The sequence below is a fragment of the Mesocricetus auratus genome, unplaced genomic scaffold (genome assembly GCF_017639785.1).
Source record: "Mesocricetus auratus isolate SY011 unplaced genomic scaffold, BCM_Maur_2.0 Super-Scaffold_100025, whole genome shotgun sequence".
Classification (NCBI taxonomy): Eukaryota; Metazoa; Chordata; class Mammalia; order Rodentia; family Cricetidae; genus Mesocricetus; species Mesocricetus auratus.
Genome location: NW_024429206.1, coordinates 7,508,053 through 7,529,174, shown reverse-complemented (window position 1 = coordinate 7,529,174; position 21,122 = coordinate 7,508,053). Strand labels below are relative to the sequence as shown.

Sequence of the window (21,122 nt, the reverse complement as noted above, 5' to 3'; positions counted from 1 at the left end):
AGTGTCCCAATAGCCAGGACCAGTTCACAATTCTTCCACCGTCTTTCCAAACGGGACCTGTTATTCTAAGTTAATTTGTTCACTGTGGAAGCAGAAGCTATTTTTGTTTGGGTGCAGGTTAGTCTAAGTGTTAATGAGCTCCGATTTAAATGGGGTTTATGTTAATCAACAATAACTGGGTTTGGATGGTTCTTGTCTTTCACTGCCTACCTGCTCCCTGTAAAACACCTGTCAATCTTCTTCAGGGGTGTTCTAGCTAGCTTTAACTGTCAGTGTTAACACAGTTCAGAGTAGCCTGAGAAGTGAGTCCCAAATGAGGGATTGTCTGGATTAGACTGGCCTGTGAGAATGTCTATGGGGAATTGTCTTGTTAATTGATGCAGGGGGCCCCAGCACACTGTGGGTGGCATCATTCCCTATGAAGGTAGTCCTGGGCTATAAAGCAAGGCTGGCTGATCCTGAGCAAGTCAGCAAGTCAGCAAGCAGTATTCCTCTGTGGTTTCTGCTTCTTCTTCCTGCCTCGACTTCCCCAGCGATGGACTGTAACCCATTCATTTGGCCATGGTATTTGTCACAGCAACAGACTGAAACTAGAATGAGGGTTGTTTCTCAGGTGCTCCCACAAAAGTCCAATCTGCTAATTCTGATTCCTGCTTGGTCTTGCTGCAGCTCTCGGTGGGCACCTGAGGCAGTCGCTGTGCCCACAGGCTATTTATGAGCCCTGCCACCATCTCCTAACAGTCTTTACCAACTTCTCCAGAAGCTACTAACCCTGGGGCTTTGAAGAAGCTAACATTTCATCACTGGACAGTTTCCCTTCTACCATCTGATAACACAGTGAGGCGGGGCTTAATATAATTAAAAGGTTGTAAAACCATCACCACTCTCCGATTCCTGCGAACTTTCATACCCCAAAAAGAAACTTTTGCTCAGCCTGGTCTGCGACTCAGAACTAACCCAGCACTAGGAAAAGTTGAGACAGGAAAAGCCTGAATTTGAAACCAACTGAACAAAAAAAGAAAGAAAGAAAGAAAGAAAGAAAGAAAGAAAGAAGGAAGGAAGGAAGGAAGGAAGGAAGGAAGAAAGAAAGAAAGAAAGAAAGAAAGAAAGAAAGAAAGAAAGAAAGAAAGAAAGAAAGAAAGAAAGAAAGAAAGAGAAAATATAAATTGAAAATTTTGCACTAGCATAGAAATTCCATTTTCTCAGTCAGGTGTGGTGATGCATGCCTGTAATCACAGCACTTGGAGGGCTAAGGTAAGAGGATTGCTACAAGTTCAAGGCCAGCCTTGGGTACATATAGACCTTATTTCAAGTAAGGAAAAGACTTTTGGATATGGCAGGGCCGTTACACTCATGAACACAATAGCTATGGCTGCCTATCTAAGACTTGCATAAGGTCAAGCCAGTCAACCTTCCAGATTGGATACAGGTGGAATACCCCAGGCCCTACCCACAGCTGAGAGCTACTGGCATTTGATGGCTGCTGGGAGGCAGATGAGAACCAGCTTTCTTCAGGGGTGTGGCCTCTTCTCTATGCTTCAGAAAATGGCTCTGTACCATGCATACACTCGAATCCTCACTGGACTCTGTGGGTTATAAAGGGGGGGTTGAGGTCAGGAAGCTGGGGAGGGGGAGGAGTCTGAGAGGCGTTGTATACACAGACACATGTATGAAGTTCTCAAAGAACAGATAAATAAAAGAGCCCATGTCTGCCATCACTCACTCCCCAATCCCACCAGGCAAAACCAGCACGCCTCTGTCCTGACACCTTTATTTATGCTGGATATTCCCTTAGTGGAATCTCACACTCGTGATCTTTCGCATCTGGCTTCTGTCCTTTCGCATGCTGGTTTTCAAGGGCCACTTACACTGCCCAGCATCAGCACTCTTCTCTTTTTAAGGCTACACAAGATCCTGGGCCTTTTTTAAGGCTAAGCACCAGCAAATCATACCTCTGATTAAATGTTGCATAAATCGGAATCACCGTGTGACTCCACTCAGCACTGTTAATGAAGAGGGTGTTGTGTGTTATTAATTTCCTCATTGTTCAGGCATTACAGAATCACAATGTGCGCCCACTCCCTGAGCCAATTCTGGGAGCAAAAACACAATGTATACCTTGATGTTGCTTTAGATACTGATTTTTCCCCTAAGTTTTCTTTCCTCTATCATTTGTTGATTGACATTTGGATTTAATCTATTTGGAGCCTATTATGGTTTGAGTCTAAAATGTCTGCCACCAGCTTATGTTTAAACACTTGCTTCCTAACTGGTGACACCATTCAGAGAAGTTGTGATACCTTTGGGATGGGAGGCACGGTGTCATGCAGAGGTGAGCCACCAGCTCTTTTGGTTGTAGTACAGCCTGCTTCTGGTGAGCTCTCTGTTTCCTGATCAACTAAGATGTGACAAGCTGAGCTGCAGCCACTAGCAGGACCCCGACCACTATGCCCGTCTCGTCATGATGGACTGGGGACGCTCTACCCCATGAGCTGAAATAAATCCTTCTTCCTTGAGCTGCCTCCTGTCAAGGTGTCTGTCAGAGGGAACCAATACAGGGCTCTAACAGGTGATGCTGTTAACAGACCTTCGAGCATAAGCTCTGCATGGACACGTACTTCAGTCTTCTTGGGAGCCTCCTACAAGCATCATTGTTCAACCCTGTGACAATTTAGCCTTCTAAGGACCCAACAGACTGACTGCAAAGCAGTTGTGCCTTGTTCATACCTGGTCAGTGTCCCCAGAACTCATTGCCCCGATTATAAAATGGCTGTGACTTAGCAGTTTTGAATGAGTGGAGAACGTGACTTGCAATGTCTTCACGCTCTGGGGAAGGTGCCGGTGGGCCAGCCGTCTAGCTTCCTTCTGGTGGTTGGAACAGGAAATGGTTGCTATTGGTTGAATGTCAGTGGCAGAAGGGGTGTTGAGAGCTTTCAGTGTAGGCAAACACCTAATCAAGTGAACACCCTTGAAGAAGGTACAGGGAAGTTAAGCAGCTTGCTCAGAGTTCTAAGAGGAAAGCTCTGGGTGTGGCTCAGATATAGAGCACTTGCCTCTCATGTTCCAGGAACTGGGTATGATCCCTAGAGTCACCTATAACAATGGCAACAAATATTAATAATTAGTATAGTTATTTCTCAGTGGTGGTGGCACACTTTCATGATCCTAGCACTGTGGGGCTGGAGGCAAGAGGCTCATTGAGTTCACAGTAACCCTGGGCTACAAAGCAAGTTCAAGGCCAATTTGAGATTCATATTGAGACTTTGTCTCAATAAACAAATAACCAAGGGGGTGGACTAGAGAAAGGGATCAGCAGTTAAGAGCATTTACAGCTCTTGCAGAGGACCCAAGTTCAGTTTCTGGCACCCACATCAGGTGGCCCCAACAATACGCTGTAACTCCAGTTCCAGGGGATCTGATGGCCTCTGACCTCTGAAAGCACCTGCATGCATGTGGTGCATATAAATTCATGCAGGGACACACACATAAAATAAGCAGATGTCCTTTAAAATAACCCAAATCCAAGGGTCTGGGATACAGTTCAGTAGCAGAGCACTTTCACATAAGACACCTCCTGACCAGACCCCACCCCAAAGAAGAAAAGGAAAGATCTGGGTGACAGATGGAGCCCATGATGGCCCTCTCAACACCCTTCTTCCCAGTCTCTATAGCACAGGGCCTTTCACTATTAGAAACGAAATCAGGGCCTCTAAGACCATGGTAGGTTATCTTCTCTAACCTTTGGTCTCAGAGGGAGTCTCCAATTCCAAGTCATTAACAGGGGTTGGTCTGTAGTTCAGTGTGTGTGTGTGTGTGTGTGTGTGTGTGTGTGTGTGTGTGTGTGTGTGTGTGGTCCTGAGTTCAAGTCCCACCCAAAATAAATAAAGCCATAGCAGAGACAAGTAGCTCCCATCTCTGAGAATCTTAGCATGCAGATAATGCCCTGTCCATAGGACTCCCACACAACCACACACAGCAGACAGACGGCCTAACCACCCAGTGCTCACGGCTTCCTTCTTCCCCCACTCTGTCCTCCTCTTCCATCCTTGATTCTCATGGCCAGAACTTGCCATCCTTCAGGTCTTATCCTACCTGTCTATTCCCTCAGGGTATCCCATTTTAAGCAGGTCCCCTGCTCTAAACAGTAGGATCTGACTCAGCCCTAGTGTAGAACACATACACACACAAAAAAATTAGATAATGAACAAATTAATGTAATTCATCACTTTAGGACCACAGCAAGAGTGTATCACCTGTGGGGTCAAACCAGGGTAGCTCCCCCCCACACCTATAACCAACAGCTCTCCAAACAGGAAGAGCACTGGACAAACAGGATCATTAGAAGGGCATTTCCCAACAAAGCATGGCAGTGAACTGGAAAAATGAAAACTGCTATCTGAATCTGTTTTCTCTCTTGACTAAAAATACTTGTTTGAGGGAAGGCTGTGTCTGACCCTGCATCAAGCTCCTGACAAATACAGTAAGGTGTGTTGGGAACCCATGGCACTGCTCCCAGCCAGCTGGCAAGAACAAGATGCCCACAAGTGAAAGGCAACCGAGTAAATGGTTGGCAGGAAGCTGAGGTCCAGTTAGTCTAGGGTCAGGGGTCCCAGCCAGGTGGTGGTGGTGCACACCTTTAATCCCAGCACTCAGGAGGCAGAGGCAGAAAGATCTCTGTGACTTCAAGGCCAGCTTGGTCTACAGAGTGAGTTCCAGGACAGCCAAGGCTAAAATTAAAATAAAACAAAATTCTTGGAGCTGAACATGAATCAGCAGTTCAAAACACTGGCTGCTCTTGCAGAAGACTAGGTTCAGCTCACAAACATCTCTTAACTCCCCTTCCAGGGGATCCAGTACCCCCTTCTGACTTCCCTAAGCACCAGGCACACACGTGGTGCACAGACATACATGCAGGCAAACACTCATGCACATAAAATAGAATAAAGTATTTTTAAAAAGAGGCTAGAGAGGTACATGGGGGAGGGGCAGTCCTGAAGAGCTGGGAAGTCTGTATCACCCCCTCCCAGGATCAGATCATCAAGAAAGAAAGGGCAGGGAGAATATAATAACCAGAGGAAGAGGGTGAGCAGTGCGCAGTGCTGACCTCCAGGCATGGCGGGATCACTTTTGTCACAGGAAAAGTCAGAAGTTGTCCCACCCAGCTTTCGGCTTACTGTAATGAAACGCCTCCAATCAACTTATGAGGAGAAAGGGTTTACCTTATCTCATAGTCGTAAAGGTTTCTGTGCACTGTCTGTGGCTTTTGAGTCTGTGAAGAGTTAACGTTAACTACATGACAGGAACACAAGGTAAAGGAAGTGACTCCCTCACAGAAGCTAGGGAAACAGAAAGAGAAAGAAGATGGAGAGAAGAAACCAGAACCATACAAGACCCTTCAAAGACACCCCCTCAGTGACCTAAAGTCTCCCAGCCCTGCCTCTTGAAGGTTCCACCACCAAACCTGCAGCACCTGGCCCACTGGGGAATATTCCAGAACTGAATTATAGCAGGAGCCAAAACATACAGAAGAGGGGTAAGGGAAAAGAGAGAGGAGAGAGGGGTTGGGTGAGGGAAGGGAGGGGGGAGGGGAAGGGAACGGAGGGGGGAGAGAGGGAAAGGAGGAAGGGACTCACTTAGAAAGAAATGCAAGAAGTCGGATTTCAGAAAATCCAGCCAGCCAATGAAAAGCAAAGGCGAGTATTTAAAGGCAATACCAATGGCAGATCTGCTAAATCTACCAGGATTTACAATAGTCTGTTCGTAGAAAAAACAAGACCTCCCTCTGCAGCCTGTGCTGTGCTACCAGGCCTTGGCAGAGGGAGGATGAAGCTGTCTCTACACAGATTTGCAGGGAATGTGAGAGGCATTCATATGTGGGGGACCAGGATTAGACACACAGGTTTACTACTGCGGCTTTGTCTTGGGAGTGAGAATTTCTTTCTCCTAACCTCAATCTAAGTGTGCCCAGTCATCATGGAAGCTGGGGCAAGTGTCAGAATTATTTTCACAGGATTTGTGGATGCAACATCTAAAAGACAGACCAAGCTGCTTAACACGGAGAAATAAGATTAAATGGAGTTTTATGTTCTGTCTGTTTCTGTAGTGTTTAAATGATCTGCATTTATCCAAATTGCTTTCATAACTTTTAGAAGAATGAGTAAGATCGTATAAACTGGATCAGTGAAGTGGCTCAGCAGATAAAAGCACTTGCCACCAAGCCTGGCAACGTGAGTTCAAGCCGCAGGACCCACGTGTCAAGAAAAGAATCCACTCCAACTAGATCATGTACATTTTAGGTGTCTACAGCCACGCCAGATCCTTCCTTAAGCTGGTCCCATTGGGTACTTTGTCACAATTATGAACAAAGTAATTCTGGCATCAACCCTTATGCTGACCACCCCACCACACCATAACACAAGTCCCTTAGACTCCGAATCTTGGAATTCTATAATCTCCTACCCTGATCTTTCCCCCATATCTTTACATTCACCCAGAAGATTAACCAGGGAGAGCCCTTCTCCAAGAACCAGAGGGGAGAACAAACACAGGGTGGGAGTCCTATACAGAGAGAAGAATCCTCTTTGGCAATGGAAGAGGCTTTTCAAGTCAACAGCAGCCTCATTAGTCTTGGAGAGAGAGTGGCACCCAAGGAGGGTCACATGCTTACTGCAGGTGAGGAAGAATGTATCCATAGCTTGTACTCAAAGCCCTCAGCCAGGTGCTTAGGGTGGCTTCAATGACCTGCACAAAACAAGCCAAATAGCCCAGAGCACCCCCCCCCACCTCTTACCTGAGCCCACAGGCAATGCCGATGATAAGTGTGCACTTCAGGATGCCCCAGGCTGGCTGGCTTCCTTATGTATTTTGATCACTGCTTTTGGAGAATATAAGATTTTTTTCTTATCTAACAGTCAAGAGTTAACATTGTTTGGGGGTCTCATTAGTTTCCCTTTTATTACTCAAACCATCACTATGACTGATCTGTGGATTGCCTTTCCCAAGGACACACAAAACTATGATTTGTCAAGGGCAGGTGGTCTGAATCTTCATAGCTCTATGCTAGACTCTAAGGTCTGAATTTGAATCCCTAATTCTCTGTGCAGTGACTGTGACTGTGAAGTCATCTAAAACACTGCCTGAACTTGGGTCCTCATGATAATGGAGGCAGTCAGAAGTAGAGATGAGCTTGTCACACTCCTAACCACCCAAAGACTTAAAATAAGAACAAGGTGGGTGTAGCAACCAATTCATAGTAAAAGCTGGTGTTGTGCATTGAACATACAAGGTCCATGCTGACCACTTCACATGTCAATTTGTGGAATCCTCTGTGTGAAGCTGCTGCTGCTATTGCCCCCAATTCACCAACAAGGACAAGGGGCCTTGGAAAGGTTGGCAACTTTCTGAACTTACCACAGCTGCTCAAATCAAATCTGAACTCAGGTTTCTGAGATCTTCTTCTTTCTCAAGTAGCCCCAGGTAGACCTAGAGTGGGCTGAGGGCAAGGACTAGCCTGAAGTCCTGATCCCAGGCCTTTATGGCTCCATCACCCACATTTTAGGTGTTTCTGGGGATCAGCCCCCAGGGCCTTTGATGTGCTAAACTAACCCTCTACCCACTGAGCTGCATCCCTGACATAGTGGGAAAGGAGGCTCTGCTGAGCTCAGTAGGAAGGCATGCTGAGTCCTGGAGAAGTCATGAGTAATACAGAGAAGGACCCAGGATGCTGGGGACTAGGGAAGGAAGACCAAGGCTCAGGGCAGCAATTTTCATCTGCTGCAACATTCTAACAGCCTGACAAGCTGTGTCTGTGAGTACCAGTTAAAAGACGGCCTTAACTTGGGTGTAGAGGTGAATAATTGAGCCAAAGTTTTTAGTGTGGCAATGGATGCATGTTTTCTGTATATAACCAAACAGCAGATAGTTTGGGTTTGACAAGCGCTACGATTTCTGTCCCAAGTTCCTAATGCTGTCCCTGTAGCACAAAAGCAGCCACAAGCAATAGTAAACAAACCAGTGTGGCTTCTATCCAAATGAGCTTTGCAAAAATGGGTAGCAAGCTGGCCGCCAGGGTTGTGGGTCACACTTGGCAATGACTGCCCTAATGCTTGACACAGTTATGTCCTTTCATTCTACAGGTATGTATTAAGTGTCTTCCACTTGGCAAGTATGGCTCTGAGAACTGACATACCAGACTGAATAAGAGAGATGAACACTCCCACCCACAAAGTCCCTATATGGGTGGGTGAGGCACACTCAGTTGGAAGTAAGAAATATAGAGGCCTTGGGAAGGTTTCCTGGGAGATGATAGTCATGTTGTTTTCCCAAAAGCCCGACACTGAGGGGAGTGGTCACCAATGGCTCCTTAAGAGTTGTTTCATCAAGACAGCCTGAGAAGGTTCACGCCTTTCCTCATGGGTTGTCTGTGGTCACCAGCTCTTCCTTTGTGTTTCCCAGTCTCAGAACAGCTACAATGATGGAGACTACGAAGGAGCCAGGAGGCTGGGGAGGAATGCCAAGTGGGTGGCCATTGCCTCCATCATCATTGGCCTGATCATCATCGGTATTTTCTGTGTGGTGCAATTCTACAGGAAGTAAGTAGACTTTCCAAATTCTTGAATGCTCATGGGACTCAATTGGGCTAGGTTAAGTTCAGCTTTAATAATAAAATTAACAAGGGTCTTCATCTTTTCTTCATGCTACACAGACCGTGCAGGGCAGATGAAAGGTCTGCCTTCCACACAGTCATTGGGAGACCCAGGCTGTCAATCACTCTACTACATTCTAGCAATTCTATCAGGGAAGAAGAGATGGGTTTAGCTTGACACAACTGTAGCCATCTTGAATCATGACTGCCATAACTGTCCAAAGAATGGCCAGAGTCAGTTTTTCCTGTTTAGTTTCCCACCAAACTACAAATAGACAAAATGATTAAAGTAGAAAGTGGAACTTTACAATCAGACTCAGGCTCAAGGGGTACATCTGACCTTTCAATACCATCTGAAGATAAACTAGGGACACTCCAACAAGGATGAAGTCACCTTTTCCCTACTTTCTGACCTAGGTTGTAAGAATCCAGCGGTTCGTGTGCTGACTGGAACCATGGTTTCATCAGAAGTCCCCCCAGTGAAATGCACTCTGCAATCCTCCATCTGGCACATAGGGTATACACATTGGGACTAAATGGCTCTGGCATGACTGTAGATAATCTAGGTCTTGCAAGACATGAGGTCCCTACCACCACCTCTGTCATAAGTACTGAGCTCTGCCACTGGGACACAACAGTAGCCAAAGACAGCATGTGAATGATATATGTGGCTGTGTTCCAGTAAAACTTTATTTACAAAAACAAGTATTTTTATCTGTGGGCTGTAATTCCCCAACCTTCATTTCTAGAACAGGAAGTGATGTCAGGCTAAGGCAGGGAGTGGAGAAGAACAGAGAGCCCATATAGCTTTCCCACTGCCTGAGAAAATGTCACTTAGGCTCACACTTAGAGGGCTGATGCCTGTCATGTGGCCCCACCTGCCTGTCAGAGGGCAGGAGATATGAAGGTATAAATGGAGCATCTAGAATTGTTCTAATACGTGTCTGTGAAATTATGTCCTGCATGATTTTGCATTATGCTTGTCTCATTCCTAGTTCAAGGGCAGAAAATCCATGTGTTTTGAAATCACCCATGAGCTCTCCTGTCATAAAGAAAGGGACAGAATATTTCCCTCTGGATTAACATATTTTTCTGAATTCTCTAATAAGCTGAAATGAACTTCCCCTGATAGAATCAATGCCACTTTCCACCAGAGTTTTGACAAAGGCAAAGGCCACATGGTGCACAGCCTGGACCCAGAAATGAGAAGCACAAACTCACAGGGCCAGGACTACTCCAGGTTTTCCCCCTGGGCAACTAACTCTTCTACATCCTTGACCAAAGCACTTTGCCCCTTAACCTGAGAAGGCCAACCTTTTTTGCCTTCTTTGGCCAACGAGACTCACACAGATGGATGAGGGAGGAAGTCACATCCTTAATCTGGGTAGATCAGCCAGCCCAACCTTGGCAATGGAGAGGACAGCGGATGTCACAAGATATCAACTTCCTATCAGATAAGCCAGATCCACAAGCTGTGAGGACTGGGTGGATGTAGGAGTCCATGTCCTAACAGAAAGTGTCCCAAGGGGAAAACAGATGGTAGTGTCCAAAGAAAGGGAAAAGGAAACTAAAACAGCAAAGGGAACTCAGAATTTCTGTTTAGATGACAATGATATCATCACCGAGTTCTTTAAAATCTGATGATGTTGGCCTGGAATGGGGGAAAGATGAGAGTACTGGAGAACAGATGAGAACATGCCAAACTTCATTCTTAAAGAAGGCACTGTGCGCGTGCGTGCGTGCGTGCGTGCGTGCGTGCGTGTGTGTGTGTGTGTGTGTGTGTGTGTTTCACATGGATGCATATGTGCTGCAGGTGGATTCACCTCTGCAGGTCACGTGGCAGTCAGAGGTTGATGTTAGGATGTACCCATCATCGCCTCGCCACCTTCTGACACAAAGTCTCTCCCTGAACCTTGACAGATGTCTCTGCCCTAGGCACTGGGGTGATGGACTCGCACTGCCACACCTGGCTCTTATGTTGGTGCTGGAGATCTGAAATCATGCTTACCTAGCAAGCACTTTACCCACTGAGCTATGTCTCTGGTGCTTGGTTCTTTTGTTTGTTTGTTTGTTTGTTTGTTTGTTTTTCCGAGACAGGGTTTCTCTGTATTGTTTTGGAGGCTGTCCTGGAACTCACTCTGTAGACCAGGCTAGCCTCAAACTCACAGAGATCCGCCTGCCTCTGCCTCCTGAGTGCTGGGATTAAAGGCGTGTGCCACCAATGCCCGGCTTGGTGCTGGGTTCTTAGCTGCAGCATCTCAACTACCTGTCCATCAATGCCTCCTTTTCTGGCATGCCAGTGACCAGGATAAACTGTTCCCACTTTACAGTCAACTCCAGCATTCATTGATGGGGGTGACACTACCATTGATGGGGGTGACACTACCATGAAGTCTGTAACAAGTCAAAGCTAAAACACACAGATGTCATGGGTCAGGCAGGGCACACACATGAATATAGTGGCCTGGTTAGGAAACAATGAGGAGATATGGAGACTGTGCTGAACCATGTTAAAGGGAGACCATCCCTCAGGATGCTGACCCCATTTTTAAAAGGTGCTAGAAATCTGATTTAGATGATGACAACTATAGTGTTTAAACCCATAATGAACCATAGGATGATGACCTGATACTTGGCAATCTGAGGTGAACATTTATACCAAACATTGGATTACCACAGCAGTGAAGACTGCCTCCTGCTCTTAACCAGGAACTGAGTTTGGTTCCCAGCACCCACACTGAGTAGCTCACAACTGCCTTTATCTCCAGTTCCAGGGTCATCAGACACCTTCTTCTGGCCTCCACTAGCACCTGCACACATAACACACACACACACACACACACACACACACACACAGAGAGAGAGAGAGAGAGAGACAGAAACACATGTGCACACACATATTTAAAAAATAAACTATTTTTTTAAAAAGAGATGTTTGTTCATAAGATATCACCACCCAAGTTTTTTTTTTAACAAGAGGCCCAGAAGTCATCATACATGAAAAATTCCACTATCTATAGCATATATGTTTCCAAATGATGTCAAGGCATGTACACATGCTTATGGTTGAAGTTCCCTAGTATGAATAAAAGCTATAAATTGGAGGTCACCTCTCCATTCTTTCTTCCTCGGGGGTTGTGTCTTATAATGGTTAGCTCATGGGTTTTGTCATCAATTTTACTAGGATTAATATCCTAGTTCTGACCTGGATTGGTGATGTAGACCTTTAATCCCAGCAGTCAGGATGTAGAAGCAAGCATATCTCTGTGATTTCAAGGACAACCTGTTCTATGTATCGAGTTCCTGAGCTACACAGTGAGATCTTGTCTCAAAATAAAACCTAGAGCTAACACACAAACCATCTGGGCAAGCTGTTACATTCTCAGACTTCTTTTTTCCTACCTATTCATAAGGTCAGATCCTTTTAGAAACATTTCTGTCCAAGTCATCAAAGAAAACAAAAGATGGTTTCTAGAGTTACAATCCCAAGGAGAAATTGAAATAACTTAAAGAGTTATTTGCGAGGATGACATAAGGCAGTGTTTGAGGCCAGTCCAGGCTCATACTAAGACCCTGCCACAGATGAATAAATATTTTGTTCTTAGTGATGTTTCCCAAATAGAAGGGAAATTCCAGCACATGTTATACACACAGAGAGAGAGAGAGAGAGAGAGAGAGAGAGAGAGAGAGAGGTCTAGAGAGAAAGAAATCAATTACAATCTTCCAGTAAGCTGAATAATAGGGCCAAATTCACTATAATCTTTTGAAATAAAATATCCCAGCCTACTTTGTAGGAATTGAATGGCCATGTGGAACTACTAAACAGAGGTCCCTAAGCTTTGCACTGCCCAAGAATCACCTGGAAAGGTTTATATGCATTCCCATCCAAAACATGCCCAGAGCATTCCAACTGGGTAAATCAGATGTGAGCCTGGGAACCTGCGATTTTTCAGCTCTGAACATCCCCCCACCCCACCGTTGCCTCCCGAGGATTTAGATCCCAGAATTTAATAAGCGCCTCATGGTCCAGTCCTGGCAACCTTCTTCCCCCAAAGCGTAAAGGAAAAGGCACACTAAGGGTAGCCTTAGCTCAGTGGTCAGTTTTCCTTTACATCAGCAAACTCACTGTCCTAGTTTGTTCTAAGTCAATGCCAGGGAGGGGAGTAAGGTTACGGATGTGTGCATGTCCCCTGCAGGCTCTGTTGGAAAAATCTGGAAGCCAGCAAGGATTTCATGACTGCATGCAGAGGTCATCAAGCCTGGGTGAGGCAAAACCATAAATGTAGATTTCTGAATTTAATTCAAAATTCCTCTATAAAGAAAACAACCAATTTGCCAAAACTGTAAAGTTTTTTTCTTTCAAAAAACAAGGGAGCCAGGCATGGTGGCACATCCCTTTAGTCCCAGCATTCAGGATGTAGAGGTGGGAGGAGCTCTGTGAGTTCAAGGTCAGTCTGGTCTCTATGTAGCTAGAGAGCTCCAAGACAACCAGGACTACACAGTGAGACCCTGTCCCAAGCCAAACCAAACAAACACACACAAACAGGAGCTAGAGAGATGACTCAGTGGTCAAGAGCACTGGCTGATCTTTCAGAGGAACTGGGTTCAATTCCCAGCACACACTCAGGTGGCACACAACTGTCTATAACTCCAGTTCCAGAGAATCTGATGCCCTCTTCTGGTCTCCAAGGACACCAGGCATGCACACAGGACAAATACGTATATGCAGACAAAACACTCATATCCAGAAAATAAAAGCAGATAAAGCTAAACAAACTAATAATAAATGGACTGGAGAGATGGTTCAGAGCCTGAGAGCATTGGCTCTCTCTTTTAGAGGACCTGAGTTCAGTTCCCAGTACCACATCAAGCAAGCCCACAAGCACCTACAACTGCAGCTCCAGGAGATCTAACGCCCTCTTATGGCCTCCAAGAGCACTGCACTCACGTTGCAGATACACACACACATTCCCTAAATAAAAATAATAAAATAAATATTTTTTAAAAATAAAATAAAATAATTGAACTTAGTAGCTAGCATGGTGCTATATATCAGTAACCCCAGGTGACTTGAGAGACAAGGCAACAAGATCAAGAGTTTAAGGTCATCCTCTGCTACATAACAAATTCAAGATCAGCCTGGGCTAAATGAGTCCCTATCTCAAAAAAATTTTAAATTAATGTAGCTCACTGATAAGATCCCGGTTTGGCATGAGCAATATGGTCTCTGGCACTATTATAATTATTGCTATTATTATTAAAAGTAGTTAGTCTTTATCCTCTTAAGAAAATAATAATCAAGATGGAGAATAGAACTCAAATGTATCCATTGTGTTTCTTTAAATAGTTCCAAATCATGATAGTTTCTAACTAAATTCACAAAAAGTTCTTGTTCATCTAATTCTATAGACTACCCAAGTATGTCACATGATGTTTGGGGACAGTTTCATGTCATCAAATGCAGAAGATCTGAGGTTCATGCAAATATCCAATATTTTGCATAGAACAATGTCTTGTCAGATGGTTCTGATCCAAACAGAATCAGAAAGTTAAAGTTTCTCAAAGTCAGAGATTTCTCTGCCCTCAAGGTGCCAGGAAAAGTCAGAGATGAATCCCACAGATGAAAAGGTATTTCCTACCCTGAATATATGCAAATCCCTACCCAAGCCAACATGTCTGCAGGGTTTGGCTTTCTCCTAAGTATCTTGATTCAAAGGAGGTTATGTTAGTCTCAGTGGTCATGTTTTTCAAAGCATCCTCAGCTCTTAGACCATCTGCAATAGATTCAGCTGGGGGACTTGTAAAGGTAGATCTCTGGGTCCCAGATAAGCCCTGGAGTGATCTTAAAATATGTATTATCTCACAAGGGATTGATTCTAAATACTCTAACATCACATAACCACTGTCCTACAGTTTTCACTTAATGAAAAACATTCTCCCCCCTGGGTGTGTGCCATAAAACCAGACTGTTTACATGCCTAATGTAAAAGATAAAAACATGTTTTCCTTTTTCTATACATTTAAGGCAGCACACTTCTGCAGCCAAATGCAGGTTGATAGAGTGCCCCACATAACAAGTAATTCTCAGCAAACACCAACTGAAGACCTGCATTCAGATATCCCCTATCAATAGGTACAGCCAGCATCCACAGAGTGAGTGCTCACCTACTCAAGATGTCAGTCCTAAACCTCCAATTAAATGTGACTTTCTACCAGACAGAAATCAGGGTTCCATGACCCCTCTTCGGACTCCTTTCATTTGTGGAGTTGGCTCGCAGAACTCAAGGAAGCACTAATGGGTACTTACTTGCTATAAAGTACATCACTAAGGAGCGTAGATGAACATCCTGATGGAAGAGAGGGAAGGTGTGGGAGCTTCCCTGCCACTCTGGGTGCAACAACCTTCAGACACAAATGGTGGCAATCTAGAAGCTTCTCAGACCCTGTCTCTTTGGAGGGCTACAGGGGTTTCATAATGTTGGCATGAAGAATTACATCAACTCAGATTTCAGCCTATTTCCCTTCCCTGGGAAAAAGAGATAGGACTGAAAACAGCTGACCTTTTGTCACACGACTGGTTTCCATGGCAACAATCCAGCATCACTGGGCTATCTAGGACCAACCAAGAGTTATCTGCTAGAATAAAAGATAACCTTATGACCCAATAAATTCCAAGAAAACTTGAAGCTCTATGTCAGGAACTGGGTCAAAGAGGGCAAAGGATTCTCTAAGTGTTGCTGTTTGCAAGGGCTCCAGGAATCTCTCAGCTACCTGGGGCAGAGGTCATGTCATACCCAAGACACCTGCTGACACTTCATCCCTTGCATGTCCGCCTCCTTCTTCATGGCCCATCTCATGGCCACTTGTTTGACATCCATAGGTCCAAAGGAACTTTGTTAGCAACAGTACCAGTTAGGCAAGACAAAGCTTGGACATAAAGGTAACAACTGTGCTGTGCTACAAATGTGGCAGTCTCAGGTGACCCAAGTAGGGTCATCTATCAAACTTCATCCTGAAAGTTTTTAGAGGAAGGTGTCAATTTACACACTCAGGCAGATCTGATAAGCTCCAGTCAACTGCCCCCCCAGGAACATTTCCAAGGATGGGAAGAGACTGAAAGCCAAAGTCACTGACTGTGTGTAGAGCTTTTGGTGGCTGCCTAAACACTACCCACTGTAGGCTCACATTAAGAGTCGGGCTCCCATCCATGTTCACAAACACTGAGTGCAATGGCAGCCAGGTTCTCCAACCTTTATAGAATAGCATGGATTTGTCACTAAGTAAAATAAATATACAATATGATCCCCAGACATTACCTCTGTGTGGTCTTGGGGATGTACAAATAGCAAAAAATAGATTCATAACCATATTCAAAGTTATTGCCTAGTTGGACATGGAGTCACATCCATTTCAATTTCAACTGACGGTGGAGGATCATGAGTTTGAAGCCAGCCTGGTATATATAATGAGATCCTATCTCATAAAGTGAAACAATGCTCCCTGCAAACTGGTGCTTGCTTGTCATTTGTACCCACAAGAGTCTTTGTATTCCAAGGTTACTTTAAGGAAGAACTTGCTATCCAAGGATGGTAGGGGGTCTTGGGTTCCAATTAGGAGGTGCACAGGAAGCAGGTACTGCCATCTAAGAAGGGCAGGGGTCCCAAGTGCCAGTCAAGAGGTATATGGTAAGCAGATATTGCCATCTAAGGAGGCTCACTGTCCTAGATGCCCCAGGTGCCCACTGGGAGGTGCACAATAACTATTAACGTACTTTCTACTATGAAAGCACCTGTCTTGTACAGGTGCAAACAGGAGCCAATCCTTTCCTGCCTGCAGAACAAATGGTAGTTGTGTCAGGACTGGAAGGAGATACGTCATGTCTGAGGTGGAATAAAATAAGAACTTGGTCCTTTTTCAAAAGAACACAGGCAAATCTGGGACTGGTAAAATGGCTCAGTGGGCAAAGGGACTTGCCTCCAAATTTGATGCCCCCCGAGTTTGATCCCTAGGATCACACATGGTAGAAGGAGAGAAACAACTCCCACAAGTTGTCCTTACACACACACACACAGGCAAACTGGGGTGCATGCATGAACACACACACACAGAGAATAAATAAATTTAATTTAAAAATATTTTAAAAGCAAAATTGTGTTATGTTCTGTGTACTGGCTGGGACAAGAATTCCTGAGTATTTTTTGCATGAATATGTCTTCATTGAAATTTTTTATTCCTAATAAAAATGGGAACATGATCTATTTCTTAAAGATTGAGCAGGCTTTCTTTAATGGCTCAGATAAGCTAAGACAGGAAAAATTAAAGCTAAGTATCCAGCAATGGTAAAATTTTTTACTGTCAGAAAAAATATATAAGCCAGTGGGATATGCTGACAGACTATAGCACATACAGAACTAAGGCCTGTAATCTTAGCATTGGAGAAGCTGAGGCAGGAGGACTGCCTCAAGTTTAAGGACAGCCTGGCGAGCAAGGAAGCATGGTTCAAAACATTAGTTAAATGCTGCGTTATTTTCTTGGCCCGGCTGAAGCAGCTGAAAAGAGGGTCATCAAGGCTGGCAGAGTACAGCCTGGGACTGTCTTCCTGGCTGTCTCACTGGATGTACAGTCAGACCTCTGCACCTGTGGGTCCCTCATCCTTAAATTCAACCATCCTCAGGCCAAAAGCATTTAAAACAATATTGCATCTTCATCACACATGAGCTGACATTTTTCTTGTTATCTCATAAACAATACAGGATAGCAACAAGCTCCACATTTACATTGCATTCAGAATTATAAATATTCTAGAGATGAAAGGATTTGGGTAGGTTCTACATAAATAACAAGCCAGTTTATATAGGAAACTGGAGCTGTGTGGGCAGATGCTGGTATTTGTGGGGGTGGGAGGACCTAGAGCCAGTCCCCCTTGGATATAGGAAAAACTATGTTCCATGTGCCCACCAACACACCAACTCCACACCTTAAAACCCACCTTAAGAGTTGAGGGGATAGTTCAGTCAGTAAACTATTTGCTGTGTAAGCCTGACATCCTGATTTCAGATCCCCAGCACCCATGTAAAGATCCAAGTGCCACGGCATGCTCCTATCACCTCGGGAAGACTTGCTGGCTTGCCTGCCTGTCCTAATGGGAAAGCTCCCAGGTTCAGGAGGAGGAGGCCTTGACTCAAAAATTAAGGTGGGAAGTAACTGAGGACATCCATTACAACCCTGACTTTCACAGCATAGATGCACACACACACACACACACACACACACACACACACACACACCCTAGATGCAAATGCCTGGAAATGCATGAGAAGTAGTGATTTTCCATTCTTGCCATGCCGAGGTGCTTTAAACACTACTAGTCCATGGTTCACCCTAGGCTAAACTGGAAACTCCAGCTACAAGGCTAGGAGTGTAAGGCTCTCAGGGAAATTCTCATATGCAGCCAGGGTTTCGACCATACCTGTGCAAGGATGCTCAGGAAGGCTTTCTCCGGAACAAGGGAAGCCCTTACAAGAGCCTAAATGCCCTTCATGGGACAGATGAAACAAACAGTGCTTTATTTAGGAAGGGCAGCCACATGGCTGTAAAGATGGAAACGTCCTTTCTAAAGCTCTGTGGGCTTGGCATCTCCCTCATCTCACAGTGCCTCTCTGCATTCTCTACTCCAGTCAACTGGATTCTTCTGTTTGAGCTCCATAAGAATCCTCCTGCTTTGTGACCTTGGCACTTTCTGTCCCCAATGCCTGGAGCAATCTTCCTCTTTTTATCCACACAGCTTGCTCCCATTTCTCCCTCAAGTGCTTGTCCTGAGACCAACTCCCAGTCGATACTGAATACAACATGATCCCATTGAATACACACAAGTATACATGCTCACACACACAAGTGTTCACATAGATTCTCACACACTCACATACTCTCTCACATTCTCACATGTTCCCAAGGCACTCCATACACACTCTGAACACACACACACTCTGCACACACATACTCCACACATACACACTGCACACACACACCTGAACATTCATGGATTTAAATGCAGAGGAAAATGCCCAGAGGATATATACAAGGCAACACAGAGAACTAAAAGTCATCATGGAAGAGAACGAGGCACTGAGCTGCTTACTGAATGTAATTCCACCTGTATCATTCAAGTTTGCTGCACAGTCCACACATAAAATTAAGTATATTTTTCATGTGAAAAAAAAGGTAATTTTCAAAAGGAAGCCAGTGCTCAGAGTCAAAAGCACAAAAGCCTGCTAGCCCCCTTCAGCATTCTTTAGTCAGTGTTAGTTCACCAATTAAGACCAGTGCTAACTCGATTCGGCATCCTCTAGTGAGGGTTACTTCATCAAATAAGACCAGTGCGCCCTGAAAGGCTCATCCCAGAAGTTCAGCCCATTGTCTTTCTCTCTCTCACACTCTCTCTCCTTCTCTCTGTACCACATAGCTCCTGAAGAGCCAGCAATCAACTGGGAGCATGGAGGACGTCCTCATCCACACCCCTCCAGGAAGTTTCTGAGGAATGGATCCTTGATTTTAGACTGTGAGGTCTTTTCCTCCAGGACTCACCAGAGGCAGGTCCCTGGCAAATGAACACCAGACTGGAGTGCAGGAAATCACAGTGGCACAGACATGCCACCAATGTTACTGACTGATGAAAATGGTGTCTCCAAGTCTCAGTCCGCCAATCTCTTTGCATCCATTCCTCTTCTGTGGGGACGAACTCCCGAAACCTCACTACTTTTGGGGTGGGGTCTGGACTAGAGGGGAGCATGTGGTTTCCAAGAAGAGCAATTAATGCTGGTGTTTACAATTGAGTACAAACTTCATAGCATGTTTAAAGTTGTCTAGCAATTTGAATCTGTAGATCTATTTTTCCCATGTTGTAGGTTCTCCACATCTCCTTCAGCAACCCCAGAGTTCTCGCAGACTTTCTATAGTCCCACTTTTAATTTTTCCCAATAGTTCCTCTTCTACTGGTATCTGTACTGGTATCTGCGTTGATCACTTGGAGCCTGAGAATGAACCCGGATCCTAGGCATATGTGCGCCCCCTCTCCATGCCAAGTGTGGGAGTAAACTGGCTATTTTACGGAATGTGGCTTTCTTTCGTGCCAATTTCTTTTAGCAAATTTTGGGCAAGAGCTTTGATTTTCCTGGCTGCTACCTGGAAGAGTCACACCTTGCTTTTTTTTCCTGTTTGACATCAGCTGTTAAGGTGTGAATGCCCTGGCTTCATGATGCCATCACCCCACCTGCCAGAGCATGCTACCGCAGAGATTTTGCAGTGCGCAGAGCATGTGCCACGGGTAGCACACAAGACGATGTCTAAGTAATTTGTAAATTCGACAGTAAATAACACTGAACTTTGAAAAATGCTTCATGCTTTGTCTTTCTCACTCCTGGCTGCTGCAAGGAGAATGCCTCTCTTGGATACCAGTATAGTCAGTATAGTCATTGCCCAACACAGCAAAGAAGCAGCAGCCTTCATGTCCAGTCCTGTTTAGACAGTTCAGTGATACTGCTAGCTTCCACTCGTGGTTCTCCACGGTCTGATGCTCTGTGTTGCTTGAGTAAGTGGACTCAGAGGTCAATATCAAGTGGTTAACCTAACAGGTAATATTTATGGCAAAAAATTCATCTCCAGAATTAATGTCAGAAACACAATGACAATGAATTTACTTGAATAAAGAAAAGATTACCTGTTCTAATTGAATGCGCAAGTGATTAAGAGTTCAAATACCTGTTTCAATACCTTTTTGGGGGGATGATTTTTTTCTGGGTGGGGGAGTCCCAGGCAACCCAGGTTGGCCTTGAATTACTATGTAACCAAAGATGACCTTGAAAGTGATCCCTCTGTCTCTGCATCCAGAATGCTAGAATCACAGGCTTCTTTGGCCATGCACAGCCACTCTGCATTTATTTATTCGACACTAGCTATGCAAGTTGATTTTAGGCAAGTTTCTTCTTCTGAAGAATGGAGATAAGAACAGCTACCTCTTTACCTCATACTGTTATGAAAATTAATTGCTATGATAAACGTGCCCCTGGGGGGAAACGCTATGCATTAAACAAATATGAAGCATGATGATTGTGGATCTAAGGCTTTTATGGAAACACTGGGCCCTAGCAACAAAAAGAAAACTTGATGGACACAAGAATCTACATGGCATTTCACCCAGGTGTGTCATGGGCCAGTCCTTGTCCCAGGAGGAGACTGACTCTGGGACTGGAATTCTCAGTGTCCATAGATGCCAGGGCCAATCTAGCCTAGTAGATCCTGTTTCTCATATCTTGTTGTTTGTGTATGTTTGGGTCCCTGGTCTTTTGCCCACTGGAAAGTGTTGCTGAGAGAGCATAATAAAAATGGCTTTAAGTAAGCCCATTTACCATGCTATATGAGCCTGTTTTTCTTGCTGTGTTTACCTTCTAGAAACTTCCATAATCAAAATGTGCTCATCCAC

General features: G+C 44.8%; 1 protein-coding gene across 2 annotated transcripts in view; it reads left to right on the top strand.

Moving 5' to 3' along the window:
• Tmem233 (transmembrane protein 233) overlaps window positions 1-20,369 on the top strand; it is a 33,414-nt gene extending 13,045 nt beyond the window's left edge. Inside the window, exons 2-3 of one of the 2 annotated variants that reach the window (XM_013119745.3) lie at window positions 8,455-8,591; window positions 19,107-20,369. In XM_013119745.3, coding sequence (XP_012975199.2) covers window positions 8,455-8,591; window positions 19,107-19,113 — 144 coding nt within the window. In that variant the 3' untranslated portion in view covers window positions 19,114-20,369. The remainder of the gene's footprint in view (window positions 1-8,454; window positions 8,592-19,106) is intronic. The other variant, XM_040731516.1, reaches the window with a different exon arrangement.
• The last annotated feature ends 753 nt before the right edge of the window (window positions 20,370-21,122 follow it).